This window comes from Cryptococcus neoformans, chromosome 2 (genome assembly GCF_000149245.1).
Source record: "Cryptococcus neoformans var. grubii H99 chromosome 2, complete sequence".
Classification (NCBI taxonomy): Eukaryota; Fungi; Basidiomycota; class Tremellomycetes; order Tremellales; family Cryptococcaceae; genus Cryptococcus; species Cryptococcus neoformans.
Genome location: NC_026746.1, coordinates 401,422 through 415,169, shown reverse-complemented (window position 1 = coordinate 415,169; position 13,748 = coordinate 401,422). Strand labels below are relative to the sequence as shown.

At 46.3% G+C, this 13,748-nt stretch overlaps 6 protein-coding genes; 4 read left to right on the top strand and 2 right to left on the bottom strand.

The window, feature by feature from the left end:
* The first annotated feature begins 82 nt into the window (after positions 1-82).
* CNAG_07472 (hypothetical protein) lies at positions 83-953 on the top strand. XM_012192358.1 has 2 exons: positions 83-757; positions 815-953. Exon 1 carries the CDS (start codon positions 217-219, stop codon positions 685-687), a length of 471 nt encoding a protein of 156 aa, XP_012047748.1. The 5' UTR covers positions 83-216; the 3' UTR covers positions 688-757; positions 815-953.
* Positions 851-2,747, bottom strand: CNAG_03640 (hypothetical protein). XM_012191967.1 has 9 exons: positions 2,542-2,747; positions 2,459-2,485; positions 2,281-2,384; positions 2,128-2,225; positions 2,055-2,079; positions 1,880-1,998; positions 1,717-1,816; positions 1,059-1,666; positions 851-1,008 (listed from the first exon to the last, which is right to left on the bottom strand). The coding sequence occupies exons 1-9, from the start codon at positions 2,546-2,548 to the stop codon at positions 957-959; spliced, it is 1,140 nt and encodes a 379-aa protein (XP_012047357.1). The 5' UTR covers positions 2,549-2,747; the 3' UTR covers positions 851-956.
* Positions 2,748-2,915: 168 nt separating this feature from the next.
* Positions 2,916-4,244, top strand: CNAG_07471 (hypothetical protein). XM_012192357.1 has 1 exon: positions 2,916-4,244. The coding sequence occupies exon 1, from the start codon at positions 3,094-3,096 to the stop codon at positions 3,667-3,669; it is 576 nt and encodes a 191-aa protein (XP_012047747.1). The 5' UTR covers positions 2,916-3,093; the 3' UTR covers positions 3,670-4,244.
* Positions 4,245-4,575: 331 nt separating this feature from the next.
* On the top strand, positions 4,576-6,332 carry CNAG_03639 (hypothetical protein). The gene is made up of 2 exons (XM_012191966.1): positions 4,576-5,699; positions 5,753-6,332. The coding sequence occupies exon 1, from the start codon at positions 4,660-4,662 to the stop codon at positions 5,677-5,679; it is 1,020 nt and encodes a 339-aa protein (XP_012047356.1). The 5' UTR covers positions 4,576-4,659; the 3' UTR covers positions 5,680-5,699; positions 5,753-6,332.
* CNAG_03638 (heterokaryon incompatibility protein HET-C) lies at positions 5,504-9,298 on the bottom strand. XM_012191965.1 has 11 exons: positions 9,128-9,298; positions 8,911-9,061; positions 8,560-8,864; positions 8,364-8,508; positions 8,275-8,312; positions 8,061-8,224; positions 7,742-8,008; positions 7,460-7,684; positions 7,237-7,408; positions 6,912-7,180; positions 5,504-6,853 (listed from the first exon to the last, which is right to left on the bottom strand). Exons 1-11 carry the CDS (start codon positions 9,207-9,209, stop codon positions 6,326-6,328), a joined length of 2,346 nt encoding a protein of 781 aa, XP_012047355.1. The 5' UTR covers positions 9,210-9,298; the 3' UTR covers positions 5,504-6,325.
* A 161-nt stretch (positions 9,299-9,459) lies between these two features.
* CNAG_03637 (ATP-dependent DNA helicase 2 subunit 2) lies at positions 9,460-12,832 on the top strand. XM_012191768.1 has 14 exons: positions 9,460-9,692; positions 9,740-9,791; positions 9,845-9,997; positions 10,057-10,146; positions 10,198-10,276; positions 10,329-10,386; positions 10,436-11,134; positions 11,194-11,321; positions 11,376-11,493; positions 11,545-11,774; positions 11,821-12,102; positions 12,157-12,501; positions 12,549-12,613; positions 12,658-12,832. The coding sequence occupies exons 1-14, from the start codon at positions 9,543-9,545 to the stop codon at positions 12,732-12,734; spliced, it is 2,526 nt and encodes an 841-aa protein (XP_012047158.1). The 5' UTR covers positions 9,460-9,542; the 3' UTR covers positions 12,735-12,832.
* Positions 12,833-13,748: the final 916 nt, after the last annotated feature.

Below are 13,748 nucleotides of genomic sequence, written 5' to 3'. Positions count from 1 at the left end.
GATTTGTAATCCCCCGAAGTGATTTATTTAATATGACACCTGCCACTCTACTTCGCCTAATAGAATGATTTATTGGACTTGCCCAAGTCAGTGTTATCTTGTTCGCTTGTAGCCTCTCACTTGCATCAATCCCATTGGGCCATCGATTGTTGTACAAATCTTCCATAATTATATATTACTATCCGTCTCCTATACTCTAAGGAAAACATTCTCGGTATGAGCCAACTCTCAGACCTTGAACTCGTCGCTCAGGCGATGGCGCCCTCTGGCAAGGCCTCCGAACCTACCTCAAATCCCGATTGTACATCGCCCAAAGAACCCAACAATTCCAACGAATGGCGCGGTCTCGCCAATGTGCCAGAAGGAGTAGACGTATCTACTTTGACAGCAGAAGATCTTGCCTCTCTTCACCCTTTATTATCTTCTCTCTCCTTAACACCTGAGGAGCTGGAAGGACTGGATGAATCCCAGATGGGAGAAATATTATCACAGATGGAAGCAGCGGACGGAGTGGCGGATGATCTTGAAGCAAAGCTTGATCGCCTGTTGGAAACCTTGGGCTGGGTAGAAGAAGAGATGGTGCAGGAGCAAGAGCAAGGAGACACGATTGAAGGAGAAAGGAACGACCTGCAGGGCGGATTAGTCGAAGAAGGGGAAAAAGATGCCAGCATCGGCGACGAAGATTGATACCAACCATGCTGGTAGCAAACTGCTCAAAGTCTTACTTCGCAGCTTTGTAAACTACATGCCATCTGTCGTGAGTATTTACCATGTCATACCCTTCCCAAATTATACTATTAGCTGACGCTGTCAGTCACACATAACGTTGTTTTACGATCGCCACGACGAGTATAATAATGATGAACAAATTACATCTCTGTCTAGTGCATAGTATGCACACACCCCGTATATGTTCAAGATTACATCCATGCATATATACGTTTTATCGAATACAATCATTCACTTTGCTGCAACAAAGCTTCTACAGCTTGTGCAGTATTATAATCACTGGGTCTTCGTTAACGCCTAAAATGGTTACGATGGCATCTGCAACTCACTTTCTCTGTAAAGCTCTTACTATTGTCTCCCTACCCAGATTGGGGAACATGGCGCTCAAGGTTCCAATCTCGTCTTCTGTCGGTGCTCTGGCACCTGATCTTCCTGTCATTCCACTAACCCATTCCCCCATAGCAGCTCTCGTGCTTCCTGGTTCTCCTTCACCTTCACCATCGCTTTCTTCTCTTCCATTGGCAGCATTGGGACGGGGAGTCTGGGTACGAGACTCGGCAGCGATGCGGCCGGCAAGCAAGCTGCGTAAACTGGGTCTTGGTGCCCCTTCTGCTCCGCCACCTGCACCTCCTACTGCAGCCGCTCCCGTTGGTAATCCAGCCAGAAGTCCCCGTCGCTGGTTTATTTGGCCAGGAAGCACCCTATCTGACCCTCGAGGCGGTGCTGAAACACCCATAAATGGGCTAAATAAGCGACCAAAGAGATTGTAGATGGATAACGGGATGCGATACGTTTTAAGAGGCTGGCGGACGAAGAATCGGCGGCTACGCGGCGAGAATGAGGGAATAGGGAACATAACATCCGTGCGATAAATGTAGCCTGATAAAAGACCACATAGGGAAATGAGGATTGAGGAAGGAGGTACAGACAGCATAAGCTAAAAGGGGGTTAAAACTTGATACTCGCGAAAAGTGCGGCAGTGCATACCTGTAGGGCAAAAATCCATTGAAAGCATTTTTGCGATATGTGAATACCAAACAGATTGAATTGATATAACGGGGGTACCATGCGATAGCGCTGCCATAGTCTTTTGTGCAGCAAAATTGAGATTGTGCCTCACGACATATGCTAAATAGGATGTCAAACTTACATGCTGAATATGATCCCATAAGGCCCTCCTGGGATCGATCTTATACCAAATGGATGCAATAGGACAATAACCGCGCATGCCAGTATTGTTGAAATGATGGAGGAAATGAGAATGAATGACTGATCGATAAGTTTAGAGGAGCTCATGAGATTCGGACTTCGAAAACAGGGCTTACCGCATATTTTCTCGAACCGAAAGCCCTGCCCAGGGTTAGTGTTGCTACCAGACGAAATATGAATAATGCTCGCCTTTCGGTATGAACGCCAGCGCCGTATAGCAACACCTCACCCATTAGCAGCTCGGCAGAATTGGCAAACGCAAATGGATGTGTTAAAATCCGCCAGTACTTTGAGCAGTGTTAGCCTGACATGAAAGAATAACACTAGCAAGATGACACCCACCTGATGATACTTTGTCATATGCGGTACAAATTGTAGATGCAAATATGGCTTTACATCTAGCAATGATGCGACAAGGGTTGATACTCCTAAGAGCATCATCATCCCTAAAATCGCGAATACGTAGTTGGTCAGCTTTCAAACGTCTACAGTGAGGCTATATGGTATTGAACTTGCATACCCTTTGTTACATTGGCATGATGTAATCCTAGATGACACTGTCAGCTCTCAGCAAGTTCGAAATTCCAAGTCTATCAATCTTACCTGCCATGTTATTCTCCTCGGCACCGACTGTAGGTGGGCTTCCTAAATGAAGTTTTGGGATGGAACACTTGAATGTACGTTGTATACGGCTTACTGCCGAAATGAATTTCTAATGAGATACCGATTCGGGATAGATAATGAGCGGACACGTATAACCATACGGGCTATAACTCATTGAATGATAATGGTTACTCTCTTTACCAAACTGGAAAAACGACCAAGCGAGGATCCGGTTTGCGCAAGATGCCGATGCTTTAGTTAATATTTTACGTAATGTTACTAGGAAATTCATTTCCTCTACATCTGTGCGCTGCACAGGCGGGCTACGTACGTACGTATCGAGTTACATTTTCGCTTTTTGTTTGACATTTATTATTTAGACGACACTGTCCTCAGACCACCAAATTTGCTGCTCCCAATTTTCATCCACATTATGGCTGACATCCAACAGCTAGCGAAGCTTGTCGGCGTGAGGGATCCTAAGACTGCTGCTGAACTCGCTTCGACTATTCAGCTGTTCCTTCAATCACACAACCTACTGGTACCTCCTGCATGCTATTAACGCCCCATACCTTGCTTCACAATCCAACGACAACCCTTAGGACAAACTTTCGCCTGTCCACGTACATTATCATCGAATACCTTGCGCAAGCAAACCCCACCACTTACCTCTGTCTCTCACGCTATCATTACGATCGACAAGTTCCCCGCCTGTATCGACACGTTACGATTAACAATGCTCTAGTGGCATCCTGTCGACCTAACCGTGAGCGTATGCTTCATGCCCTGTCCTTTACCAAGTCTATTGGATTTGCAGGCGTTTCTTCTGTAGAAAGTCTGTGTCGCCTCGCCAATTTTGGCGATCACGATAAGGCGTTTAGCAAGGTCAAGCGCATAGAGTTTACCGTTCAAATGTTTCGTGCCGATAATACCCTATATAGCCTTAACACCACGGGTAGCTTGAGTGCAATACTTAGCGACAATTTTGAAGAGTGCATGTTCCGCATCAACCGAGTCCCCAAAAAGAAATTTCGATTTCCTCACCGAGCGCCCGTCAACATTTTGAGCGATGAACCCAGTGTAGTCATGTTTGTTTTCTCACTGCCTTACCGATACTGTGCAGCTTAACCGACCCTGATCAAATTATGCCGAGATTATCTCACCGAATGGCATCCTTACAGGCTCGGCAGAGTGGTCTTCGATGTACCCGTTGAATGGCTGGATGGAGACATCAGGGCTGAACTATTACTGGCTATTTTCAAGCACATAAGCTGGAAGTGCATCCGATATCATGAAGAGAATCTACGTATAGAATGCCATGTTCCAGATTCCCAATGCTTCCAAACCATCGTTCCCACGATAAGTCATGTATGGCCAGCTCGTCTCGCCACATCTCACGAAGAACTAGAAGCGTTCATCAAAGATCGTTGTGTCTTTGTGGAACTTGATAGCAATCAATTTGCTTACAGAAAGCGGGGGTCTAAAAAGTAAATGGGAGAAAGAATCTGGATGCTCAACCATGCTTGATGTTGTGTTTTTAGGATAATGCTATTTTGACCTGGACATGATATTTTAGATAGAGCTCGCTTGCTAACGTGTAGGAGGTGTACATATCCTTTCCTTATCTTGATCATATAACTAGTTACTTATGCCCTCTGGATTTGTCTCGCTCCATTTATCCAATGCTCGTCGGGATATGAAAGCAGCCTGGGCAGACCTCTAGTTTACCCAACGTCGGCGAGTATCTTTTGTTGTGATAATCCTTAACAAAAAGAGAAAAACAATAAATAGTGTGTTTGGAAATGGATATATAAAATTCTTAATCTGATAGCCGAAAACTTAAAACATGGTGGTGATACCACGACATGTTGTTCGGTTGTTGTCTGAATGAATGACGGTTGATATGCATTCGGCTTTGTCCGTTTGTAACAAAATGATTCTGTGTCGGCCGTCGGTCCCGTTTGGTTCCGTTAGTCGTCACCGATAATGGAGGTGAGAACGAGATCACCACTGCAACCCTGCCGCGTTTGTATGAAGGATTTTCGACTCAGTCTTGATTATCGTTGCTATTCATCTCCATTACAGTGTATATCTACCTCTCAGCGATCATCGTCCACCATGGCAGACATTCGGCACATTGCTGAGCTGGTGGGCATCAAGGACCAAGATGCTCTCCACGAATTTGCAGACATCATTCAAGCCTTTCTCCGGTCACACAACCTCCCTGCACTTCCTGACGTTCCATCCTCCAAGACCCTATCTCTTGAACGTCTCTCTCCAGTCCACTATCTCATTCTCGAACATCTATCGTACATGGCCCCTGCCAAGTACCTTATCCTCTCTCGGTATCATTACAAACGTTTAATTCCCCGCATTTACCGCCACGTCACCATTAACACAAACATCCTTGATGCCTGCGAGGAGAATTACGGTCGGATGTTCCAACTCCTTGGGCATATTGAGACCCTCAAGTTTGCAGACTTGACGACCCTGAAGAACATCTGCTCCCTCAAAGATGACTGGCTGTATAGCAGACTGTTTCATAACACGAAACGAATAGAGATTGACGCCCAGATGCTTCGCGTGTACAACAATGATTATAACCTCGGTCCTTCTGGTAGTCTTTCTGTTACGCTCGGGGACAAGTTTGAGGAACTCGTCTTTCGATTCACGCAGGTACCAAAGAAGACATTTCGCCTCCCACGCCAAGCGTTCGACAATATCCTTGGTCGACAACCAGACATTGTCACTCTTATCTTTGCTATTCCTTACAAGCACTGTAACTCCTGGTCAACACTTTTAGAGTATGTACCAGATTACCTGGAAGGTTGTGAGCCTGGTAAACTTTGTAAAGTGGTATTCGATATACCCAAAGGAAAACGAAAAGATCTTCGAGGCAACCTGACAATGACCGTCGCCAGACACATCATGAGGCACCTCCGTTCACCGGGCGCTAGGCAGGTGGGATGGAAAATAGAATATCATGTTACAGCTGCGGAGGAGTTTAGTGCTGTGATATGGCAAGTTTTGACCGAGATGATGCCAAATGATGGGGCGCTTGGAGATTTCTTCGGAGAACGTTGTGAATTTGTCGAGTTGGATCGCGAGAAGTTCCAGTTCAAGAGAGGCGTCCTCTAAAAATGCGTCGAGATCGTGCTGTGAGTCATCTTGAACGTGGAAGATCATGACGCAGCCTATTAACTGCTTTTAGGCTTCCCGTTTCTACATTCAATCAAGCCTTCTCAATTATAATACCTTCTCGCTTGTTGTGACTTCTCAATTCATTCGAACCCGTCAACTTAAACATAGAAGGTGATGTTCTCTAGCCTATACCAGAGGAAACAGAGTTGAATTCGAGACATGGCAAACCGAAAATTACAAGGACGTGAAAACACCAAGCCCGGAAGGAAGTTTGGAGAAAGATGAAGGGATAAGGGGGCCTCAGTTGCTTGTAGGGGAGAGGCGAAGCACATATGGAGGATTATAGGAAGTTTTTAGCATGCCACATACGGTAGGACTATTGATAGTTTTCGGATAACATACGTTTAGGCATTTTGGGACAAGTGAGTATCGCTTCGTGAACATTTAACTAGCTGCAAGCTGGCGGTGATATGGCCGTTAACTGCACAAGGAGCATGATACATCCCATTTTCCATAGTCTTTTCGTGTGTACAATTCCATCTTTTTCGTTTCGTCTCATCCTTTTCGTTAATCATCGCCCATCGTCTCGGAAACATCATCGACACCGGAAATATAGCATGGATTGATCGCTTCGATCACATCTTTACCAACCACCTGGAGGTCCCTGATAAGAAGGGCGTTGTCCCCACTGATTCTGAGGCTGACCTCCATAAGGAGGTTGTTGCCCATAAGGAGGCTGAGGAGATCCTCCATAAGATTGATGATGAGGGGCACTATGAGGTGGTCCCCCATGAGGCCCACCATATGGTGTACCATACTCGCCTTGAGGTGGCTGATGGTGACCAGACCCGTCATGGCGATACTGCTGCCCTGGGTAACCAGCGCCGCCCCCTTGGTTGCCATAAGACGGCTGAGAGTTGTAATTTTGGGGGGGAGGTGATTGATAAGACTGGGGCATAGGCGGGGCACCGTAAGAGGCTTGGGAATGAGTAGTGTAAGATGGTTGACCACTGTAGGATTGCTCGTGGGTGTGGGAAGGTTGAGAGTTGTAGGATGGCTGAGAATTATAACCCGTCGGAGCGTTATACCCTCCAGATGGAGCATTGGGGTTACTGGGATCCATGTCACGCCAGGCGTGGACACCACCACTTCCGAATCCTTGGTCCCAAGGCTACGGACCCAAATTAGTCCAAAGTCTCTCATTTTGATTGGAAGGCATTCGAGCTCACCATCTTTCCAGACATCAAATCCTGCCCAGCATTCAGTACGCTTGCACCAGGTACATGGATGTTTTGCTGAGCGATCACCTGCTGCAGTCCACCCTCAGGCAGAAGCTGATTGTGGACATGCCCCGAGGCTGTGGAGGTATCACCGATTCGGCGATTCTTGCCCTGCTTTACCATGTCGGAGGTGAGACGGTGTAAGATCTCATTCCTGTTGGAGCCGGTGCCGTTGATCCATTCACGCATCTTATCAAGCATTTGCTTCTGAATTTGGGCTATTTTGACGGGATGGTCAGAAGTTCCGCGACAGAGAAAGTTCATTACAACTTACAGTGCCCACTGGCAAAGTCTGGATGGAATAAAGCTTCAAGGGCTGACTCAGTAACCTGGCTGGGATTCATGCTGTTATCGTCCCAAGCCTTGACAACAAGGTTGACAGTGTGTTCCACGACGATTCGGGCAATTTCGCCGGCGGGTTGATTGAGAATAAGACCAAAGTGATCCTAAAGGGACAAAATGAGCATTGATACCAAAGCATGCATGAGTCCGTTTACCTTGGAAAGGAAAGAGTGAGTGGGATCGGACGCATTTCGATCATTCCAGACTTCATATTGGTCATGTGAGTCGATGACGGCTTGAGAGGACTGACCGAGAGCCTCTGTAGCGGTGCTCAAAAGTGGCTTGACAAACGGTTCGAGGGTGGTGATGATGAAGACAGAAACAGAGTTTGAAATTTTTTCAACGAGACCGGAAAGGCCTGGGATTCGATCGATGGTGTTCTGGAGAGATAATAGATGATTAGATGGCAATTCCAAATTTTAGATTCAATGACTTACTTCAATCTTCTTCATTACTGAGTCCCTGAAGCTCAAAATCTGCCAGATGGTCTGGTGGAGTTCTTGAGGGCTCATTGTGCTAGGATCGACACCGCCGGGTTGACCTGCTCGCATGTTTTGAATACCCTCCAAATCACGAGTCATGCTATCACCTTCACCGCCCGGAATGCTGAAGAAAAGTTGGCGAAGAGTGTCAGCGGAGCTACTTTGACCCTCGGACACGGAACGAGCATTGGTCATCTGCTTGCTAAGATCGGAAACAGATGCCTATTGATTTATCTTCAGTGAAAAGGGAGATAATATGATTTTGAAAACTAACTTGCGAAAGATGGTCGGTCGCTTCACCCATCAAAGAATGGATGAAATCAGCACCACCGAAAGTGCCTGTTACAAGGGGATACACATCACGCCCATTAGGAGCCCGGACCTTCACATTCTGTCCAATGTGAGGGAAAACGTTGGTGTAACCGAAGGAAATGAGAGCTGTGAATATGTTAGCAAAGCCTGCCTTGCTATATGTCGCGGTCACTCACCAAGCTCGCACCAGTTAGAGTGGGCAGTGAAGTCCTCACTAAAGATAATTCGGTAAGTAATGTCACACCTAGGTTCTTACTTGACTCACAGAGTGTGCAATGCACGCCCGAGGAGCTGGAAGGCTTCGTACAGGTCGGACTTGTTGTTGTTCGACCTGTACTGTCGACCATAATGAATACACTCTTGAAGTCTCTGTCTCACGAGAGCTTTCGAAGTTGCCCAGCCCCCGTTCTCTGTAATGGTTTAGCGCTGACCCTCGGCGCCCATGGATAAATGCAACTTACCGTTTGCAATGTAATTCTTCATTCCAGACCGAGGGTCAATCTCGAGCTCCCTGGGATCCACCGGCCCTCGCAATCGGCTGTCATACTGCCTGGCGTCTTCGCCGTCGGCATATCCCTTAGGGTTATCAATATGCTCAGTCGGAAGATAGCACCCCAGTCGTTCCTTGGTGACTTCAAACTCGCCAGTAGCATAACCGTGGGCCATAAAACCCAAAACCATGACAATGTTGATGATGGTTTGAAGGTTGGTTTTCTTGAGAGACCCAACATCTACAGCTTGGCTGTAGTCTCGAAGCCAGTTTCCACTGGTGGAGTGTCAGCAAGCAAGAGTTGGAAGGAAGGGTCATTTACAAATAGACACGCTTCACATCCAGTGGCGTAAACTTGGTACCTCTGGAGAGGAAACCGCCACCAGCGGCTTTGAACAAATTTGCAATGATGTCTTCAATATCACCATGCCTAAAAGCCTTTTCTTCAAGGTACGAGAAGGAAGGAATGTTGCCTATTGGCCGTTTTAGCATCCATTTTGCATGCAAAGAACGAAAGGAACAATGTGGAGAAGACGCACCTGCTCCGAAAGCATGGACACCGGGAGTGAATGATAGGGCTACGAGTGCCAAAAGCAGGAAAATAAGGGCTGTTTTTGCCATATTGTTGAGCAAGAGAAAAGGGGATGAAGGAAGAAAGTGAAGTGAGATACGAAAAGAAGGTTATCTCGTTGCTGTTCACTTCGTTGTTCACTCAATATTCCTACAACACCGCCCACCAACGCGTCATCATTTATTTGGGGAAACAAAGCTTGGCATTTTAACGGACATCCAAGCCTCTCCGTCATCACACGTCAACCGACGCGTCTAAAACAACAGCAGCAGCGATTGATGACGAAGGGAGCGATAACGATATGCTCGTCCACGGATACAAAACATCCCATTGCACCTGCATAACTATACTGTTGCATTCTAGTTAGCAATACATCCGATCGTATGTCTGACAGAGCGGGCTTCACCCTCTCAATTTTTGCCATCGATGTCTCGCCTCCTATGGGCGAGCTCAAAGCCGATCCTTCGGGGTCAGGCAAGGTGTCCAAGTTGAGCCTCGCCAAAGAGTATGTAGCAAGGCAAATACAGTCAAAAGTAAGGAAGATCTATTAGATATGAATAAGCACTAACCATTTAGGTAGATATTAAGTGGAAGGAAGACGGAGATCATCGGACTTATCAGCTTCGGGGGTCGTGAGCGGGTTCCCAGAACGCCTTAAGAATGTCGACACTTACATTCGTCGCAGGCACCAACAACCAAGCATATAACTATGCTCTTGAAGGAGGTATGGAAAATGATTTATATAGAGCAGTGTCCTCAGATGTGGCTTGTCAAACCGCCAAGGCCAAAGCTTTGGAGGTGTTGATGAACCTTGAAGTAGGAGAACATGCTGGTAATCGTAAGTATCTTCTGAACTTCTGATCCGACGACTACAAACTGATGGACCATTTTGGATAGCTGTATCTGCCCTCATGGTGGGCTTAGATATGATACAATCCTGGAAGGTCACAAAGCAATGGTCTGTTGACTTGACACTGATCACAGACGGTAACTTATTCCGCTTGATGTGCATACATCGTCACTGATACAACAGTACAGGAGAAACTGCGTTTGAACAGAACGAGTATGAAGAAGCTATTGGCAGGCTAGATCAACTGCAAGTCATCCTCCGGGTGATGTGAGTGTCTCATTGATTCATGTACCTCTTTCATTATGCTGATCGACACCAGTGGTATTGATTTTCAACCCATTTCACAAGCAGTAGATAAAAGTAAATCTCGAAACAAAGTAAGTATTAATTTGCCGTTAGCAATTTGCTGCTAATTATTGGGCGCAGCGGCTCTCAGAGAAATTCTGGCGTGTCTTCACCTCTACGCTACAAGGACGTTTGGAGCAAACATCCAACCCGCGACTCTACCCTGCCTTGAAAGTTTTTGACGACTCCCTGAAGGCAGCTCGTAGCCCACAGGTTGCCGCTGTCAATAGCACGCTTAGTGCTATAGACCTACGCATCGGCTCATTGAATGTTGGCCGGGACGAGGCCATCGTTATCCCCGTTAGATACAGCAAGGCTACCGCTAAAGCTTCAGCACCTACATTTTCAAAAGCATGGAAGCCAGCCATGGATTTGCAAATGCCCATGCGTTCTGCCGCCGACGGCATCTCACTGTCAAACCCCTTAATCTCTGGGCTACTAAGCCAGTCGCAGTCGCAGCGCAAAAATCCACCCAGTACCGAAGAAATGGCGGGGATGATCTCGGCTGAAGTCAAACAGCATCATTCATATGTGATCAAAAAGCCTGAGATTAATGCCTCAGGCAATCGAATTAGCACTCAAGCAAGTGGAGTGGAACCTTCTGAGCAGATAGATGAAAATGAAAATGAGGAAGAAGATGACGAGGAATACGTCGATAAAGAGGATGTGGTCAAGGCATGGAAGTTCGGCTCTACTTGGGTTCCTGTGCCCGAGAAAACCTTCACGACGATGGACACTCGTAAGGGCATTGAAGTACTTGGGTTTTTCCCTGTCGAGAACGTGCGTAAATATCGATCGCGCGCCAAAAATTCTCACAGCTCACATTATAAGTTCTCTAGATACGAAGATACCATCTCATCGGTGAAGCACGATATGTCTGGCCTGATCTGCTCTCTCCAAAAGCTCAAATCCAGTTCTCAGCGTTGATTGAAGCAATGCACGATCGGAAGATGTGTGCGGTAACAAGGTAAGGTGTCTATCCTATTCTTGTAATAATAATATTGAGCTAAGGGAGGATTAGATGGGTCTTGAAGGACGGGGGTGAGCCAACGTTGGGTGCCTGCGTACCAGTCATTGAAAACAAAGGGGCCGATGAAGAAGGAAAGCCCAGCATATTGCCGTACATGTACTGGCTGAAAGTAGGTTGCTGAAAAGAAAGTCCGTATCGGCCCGTTGATGCCTGTTTACAGCTGCCTTTTGCCGAAGACGAACGCACCTTCCGTTTCCCATCACTGACCACCATCAAAACCAACACCGGCAAGATTTTGACAGAACATCCCCTTTTGCCTACTAAGGAGCAAAGTCTGCTGATGGATGAATTGGTTCTGGGTATGGATTTGGATGAATATGCAAGAGAGGAGAAGAGAAAGACCCAGGAGAATGAGGGACAGGATGTGGACGGACAGATGGATGAACAAGGGTCAGTTTTGCCTTCATATTGCAAATACTCAGTTAACAATAAGCAGCCAAGATGTTACTTGGTTTAAGCCATGGGAGGCGGTGAACCCTGTTATTCATCGAATAAAAGAGGCCGTTTTCCATGCGTCCCTCACCCCTGATCTTGACAAAGATCCGCTTGGACCGCCCCATCCTGAACTTACCAAGTACTTTGAAACGCCATCAGAGCTTGCTGAAAAGGTAAAAGACGTGACTGAGCGATTGAGAGAGGTTCTAGATATCAAGAAGGTTCCGGAGAAGAGGAAGAGGCGGAAGACGCAGAAGGAAGAACTAGGCGAAGACGAAGGATTGTAAGTGACCTCATGCCTCTTATGATCAATGTGGTTGGCTGACAGATGACACAGTATCAATGAGGATGAGCTCTTCGCTGAACCGACCGACACAAAATTCATCACGAAGACCGAACCTCATACCCAAACACCATCGCAGCCCACAACTTCAGCCCCTATTCCAGACCAAAGCAAGCCAAAGCCGGGAAGACTTATCAGTAACAGTAGTCCAATTGACGATTTTAACCGCGTGATTCAGGTTGGAGATGTTTTCCGCAAGGCCATTCAGGATATGAATCAAGTGGTAAAGGAAAATGTGGAGAGCAGTTTCTCAAGGCAAAACTTTGCTGCAGCAATCGATTGCTTGAAATTGATGAGGTCTACCGCCCTTGGATACGAGGAAGTGGAAACTTATAATGAGTGGGTAATTTGAAAATGTGGCGAAAAATGAGCTGAGGATGTAACAGCTGCATTGATTCTCTTGAGCAAACTGTTAAGGCTAAAGGTTTCAAACATCCTGATTTCTGGGATTGTAAGTCATGCATACTAACCCAGGCGAAGCTGATTCTGTTATAGATTTTAAGTCAGCCGGTAAATCTGTTAGTAAGATTTCGGAAGAAGAGGCCGAGGCGGCCATGGAGGATTTTGAATGAGCACAAGAGTGATGTTGTATGGTATGTACGTAAAAGTTATCAATATGTAACAACAAATGGATACGTCCATGCCCATTAATAGCTTCTGTGTGGGTTGCAATCGGTTTAAGGCTATTTCCTCTCTACTCGCCTTCTAGCGGATTGTCCTTACCGAATATCGTACTTACTCCTTCAATGAACTGGGAGCTCTTTTGGAACTCATCGTACTCGATAGGCGGTATACTGACTAGAACGAATTTAGCGCCAGAGATCGTTCTTGCCTCCAAGTCATTTACCTCAATGATCGTTGCAAAACATGCCGCTGTCAAGTTCCAAGACCTCGAAATATTTTCCGTGAGGAATCGGCATCAGCCTTAGTTTCAGATAAACGTACCTTTAAAGGCGGGAATGTGATAACGGACATTACATTTACTCATTTGACCTCCAAGTTTGAACTTGCTCGAAAACAACTCGAACCATCCCGTCGTCGTCGTCGTCGTTGGTGAGAAATAAGTCTATGCGTGTCCGTATAACACCATAGCAATACTCAGTTTCTAAGGTTATTCCATGTCCTCCCTGTCTAGGCAGGAGAAATGATATTACGAACAGCATTGCAGCTATCGTCGTCCTAGAGACTGAACCAGCTTCAATCCCTCTGGAATGTCCACGTTTTAAGATACTCACAGAGGTTATGGTAGCCATTTTCTTTAAGAAAAGAGCAGCCAAGGTACTTTCTCTGCCAGAATTAGAGGGAGTGAAGGCGGTTTGTTGATCGTATCGTTCAGGCATAGGGGATGATTGTAATCATTATTATACCTGTAATGGGAATACAAGATGTGAATCATGACCGGCGTGACGCCCGATGTTTTCTTCATTACCATTTTTTCTTCACAATTATGGTAACTCTACAATCCTGCAACAAAAACTATAAGGGGCACTATTGGATCCTATCCAAATGCAGCACAGGAATTCCGGTGGAAGGAAAGAGGAGGGTCTGAGAGTTAATCCAGTTGGTGGATTTTCACACATTTGATA

Bases quoted from the DNA above. Each gene is read 5' to 3' on its own strand.
- CNAG_03639 (XM_012191966.1), top strand. From the start codon at position 4,660: ATGGCAGACATTCGGCACATTGCTGAGCTGGTGGGCATCAAGGACCAA.
- CNAG_07472 (XM_012192358.1), top strand. From the start codon at position 217: ATGAGCCAACTCTCAGACCTTGAACTCGTCGCTCAGGCGATGGCGCCC.
- CNAG_03637 (XM_012191768.1), top strand. From the start codon at position 9,543: ATGTCTGACAGAGCGGGCTTCACCCTCTCAATTTTTGCCATCGATGTC. The intron at 9,693-9,739 runs GTAAGGAAGATC...CCATTTAGGTAG, and splicing joins CAAGGCAAATACAGTCAAAA to ATATTAAGTGGAAGGAAGAC. The intron at 9,998-10,056 runs GTAAGTATCTTC...CATTTTGGATAG, and splicing joins AGGAGAACATGCTGGTAATC to CTGTATCTGCCCTCATGGTG.
- CNAG_03640 (XM_012191967.1), bottom strand. The intron at 2,226-2,280 runs GTGGGTGTCATC...CACTGCTCAAAG, and splicing joins ATATGACAAAGTATCATCAG to TACTGGCGGATTTTAACACA. The intron at 1,009-1,058 runs GTGAGTTGCAGA...ACGAAGACCCAG, and splicing joins GTAAGAGCTTTACAGAGAAA to TGATTATAATACTGCACAAG.
- CNAG_07471 (XM_012192357.1), top strand. From the start codon at position 3,094: ATGCTATTAACGCCCCATACCTTGCTTCACAATCCAACGACAACCCTT.
- CNAG_03638 (XM_012191965.1), bottom strand. From the start codon at position 9,209: ATGGCAAAAACAGCCCTTATTTTCCTGCTTTTGGCACTCGTAGCCCTA. The intron at 8,865-8,910 runs GTAAATGACCCT...ACACTCCACCAG, and splicing joins GATGTGAAGCGTGTCTATTT to TGGAAACTGGCTTCGAGACT. The intron at 7,685-7,741 runs GTAAGTCATTGA...TTATCTCTCCAG, and splicing joins CAGTAATGAAGAAGATTGAA to AACACCATCGATCGAATCCC.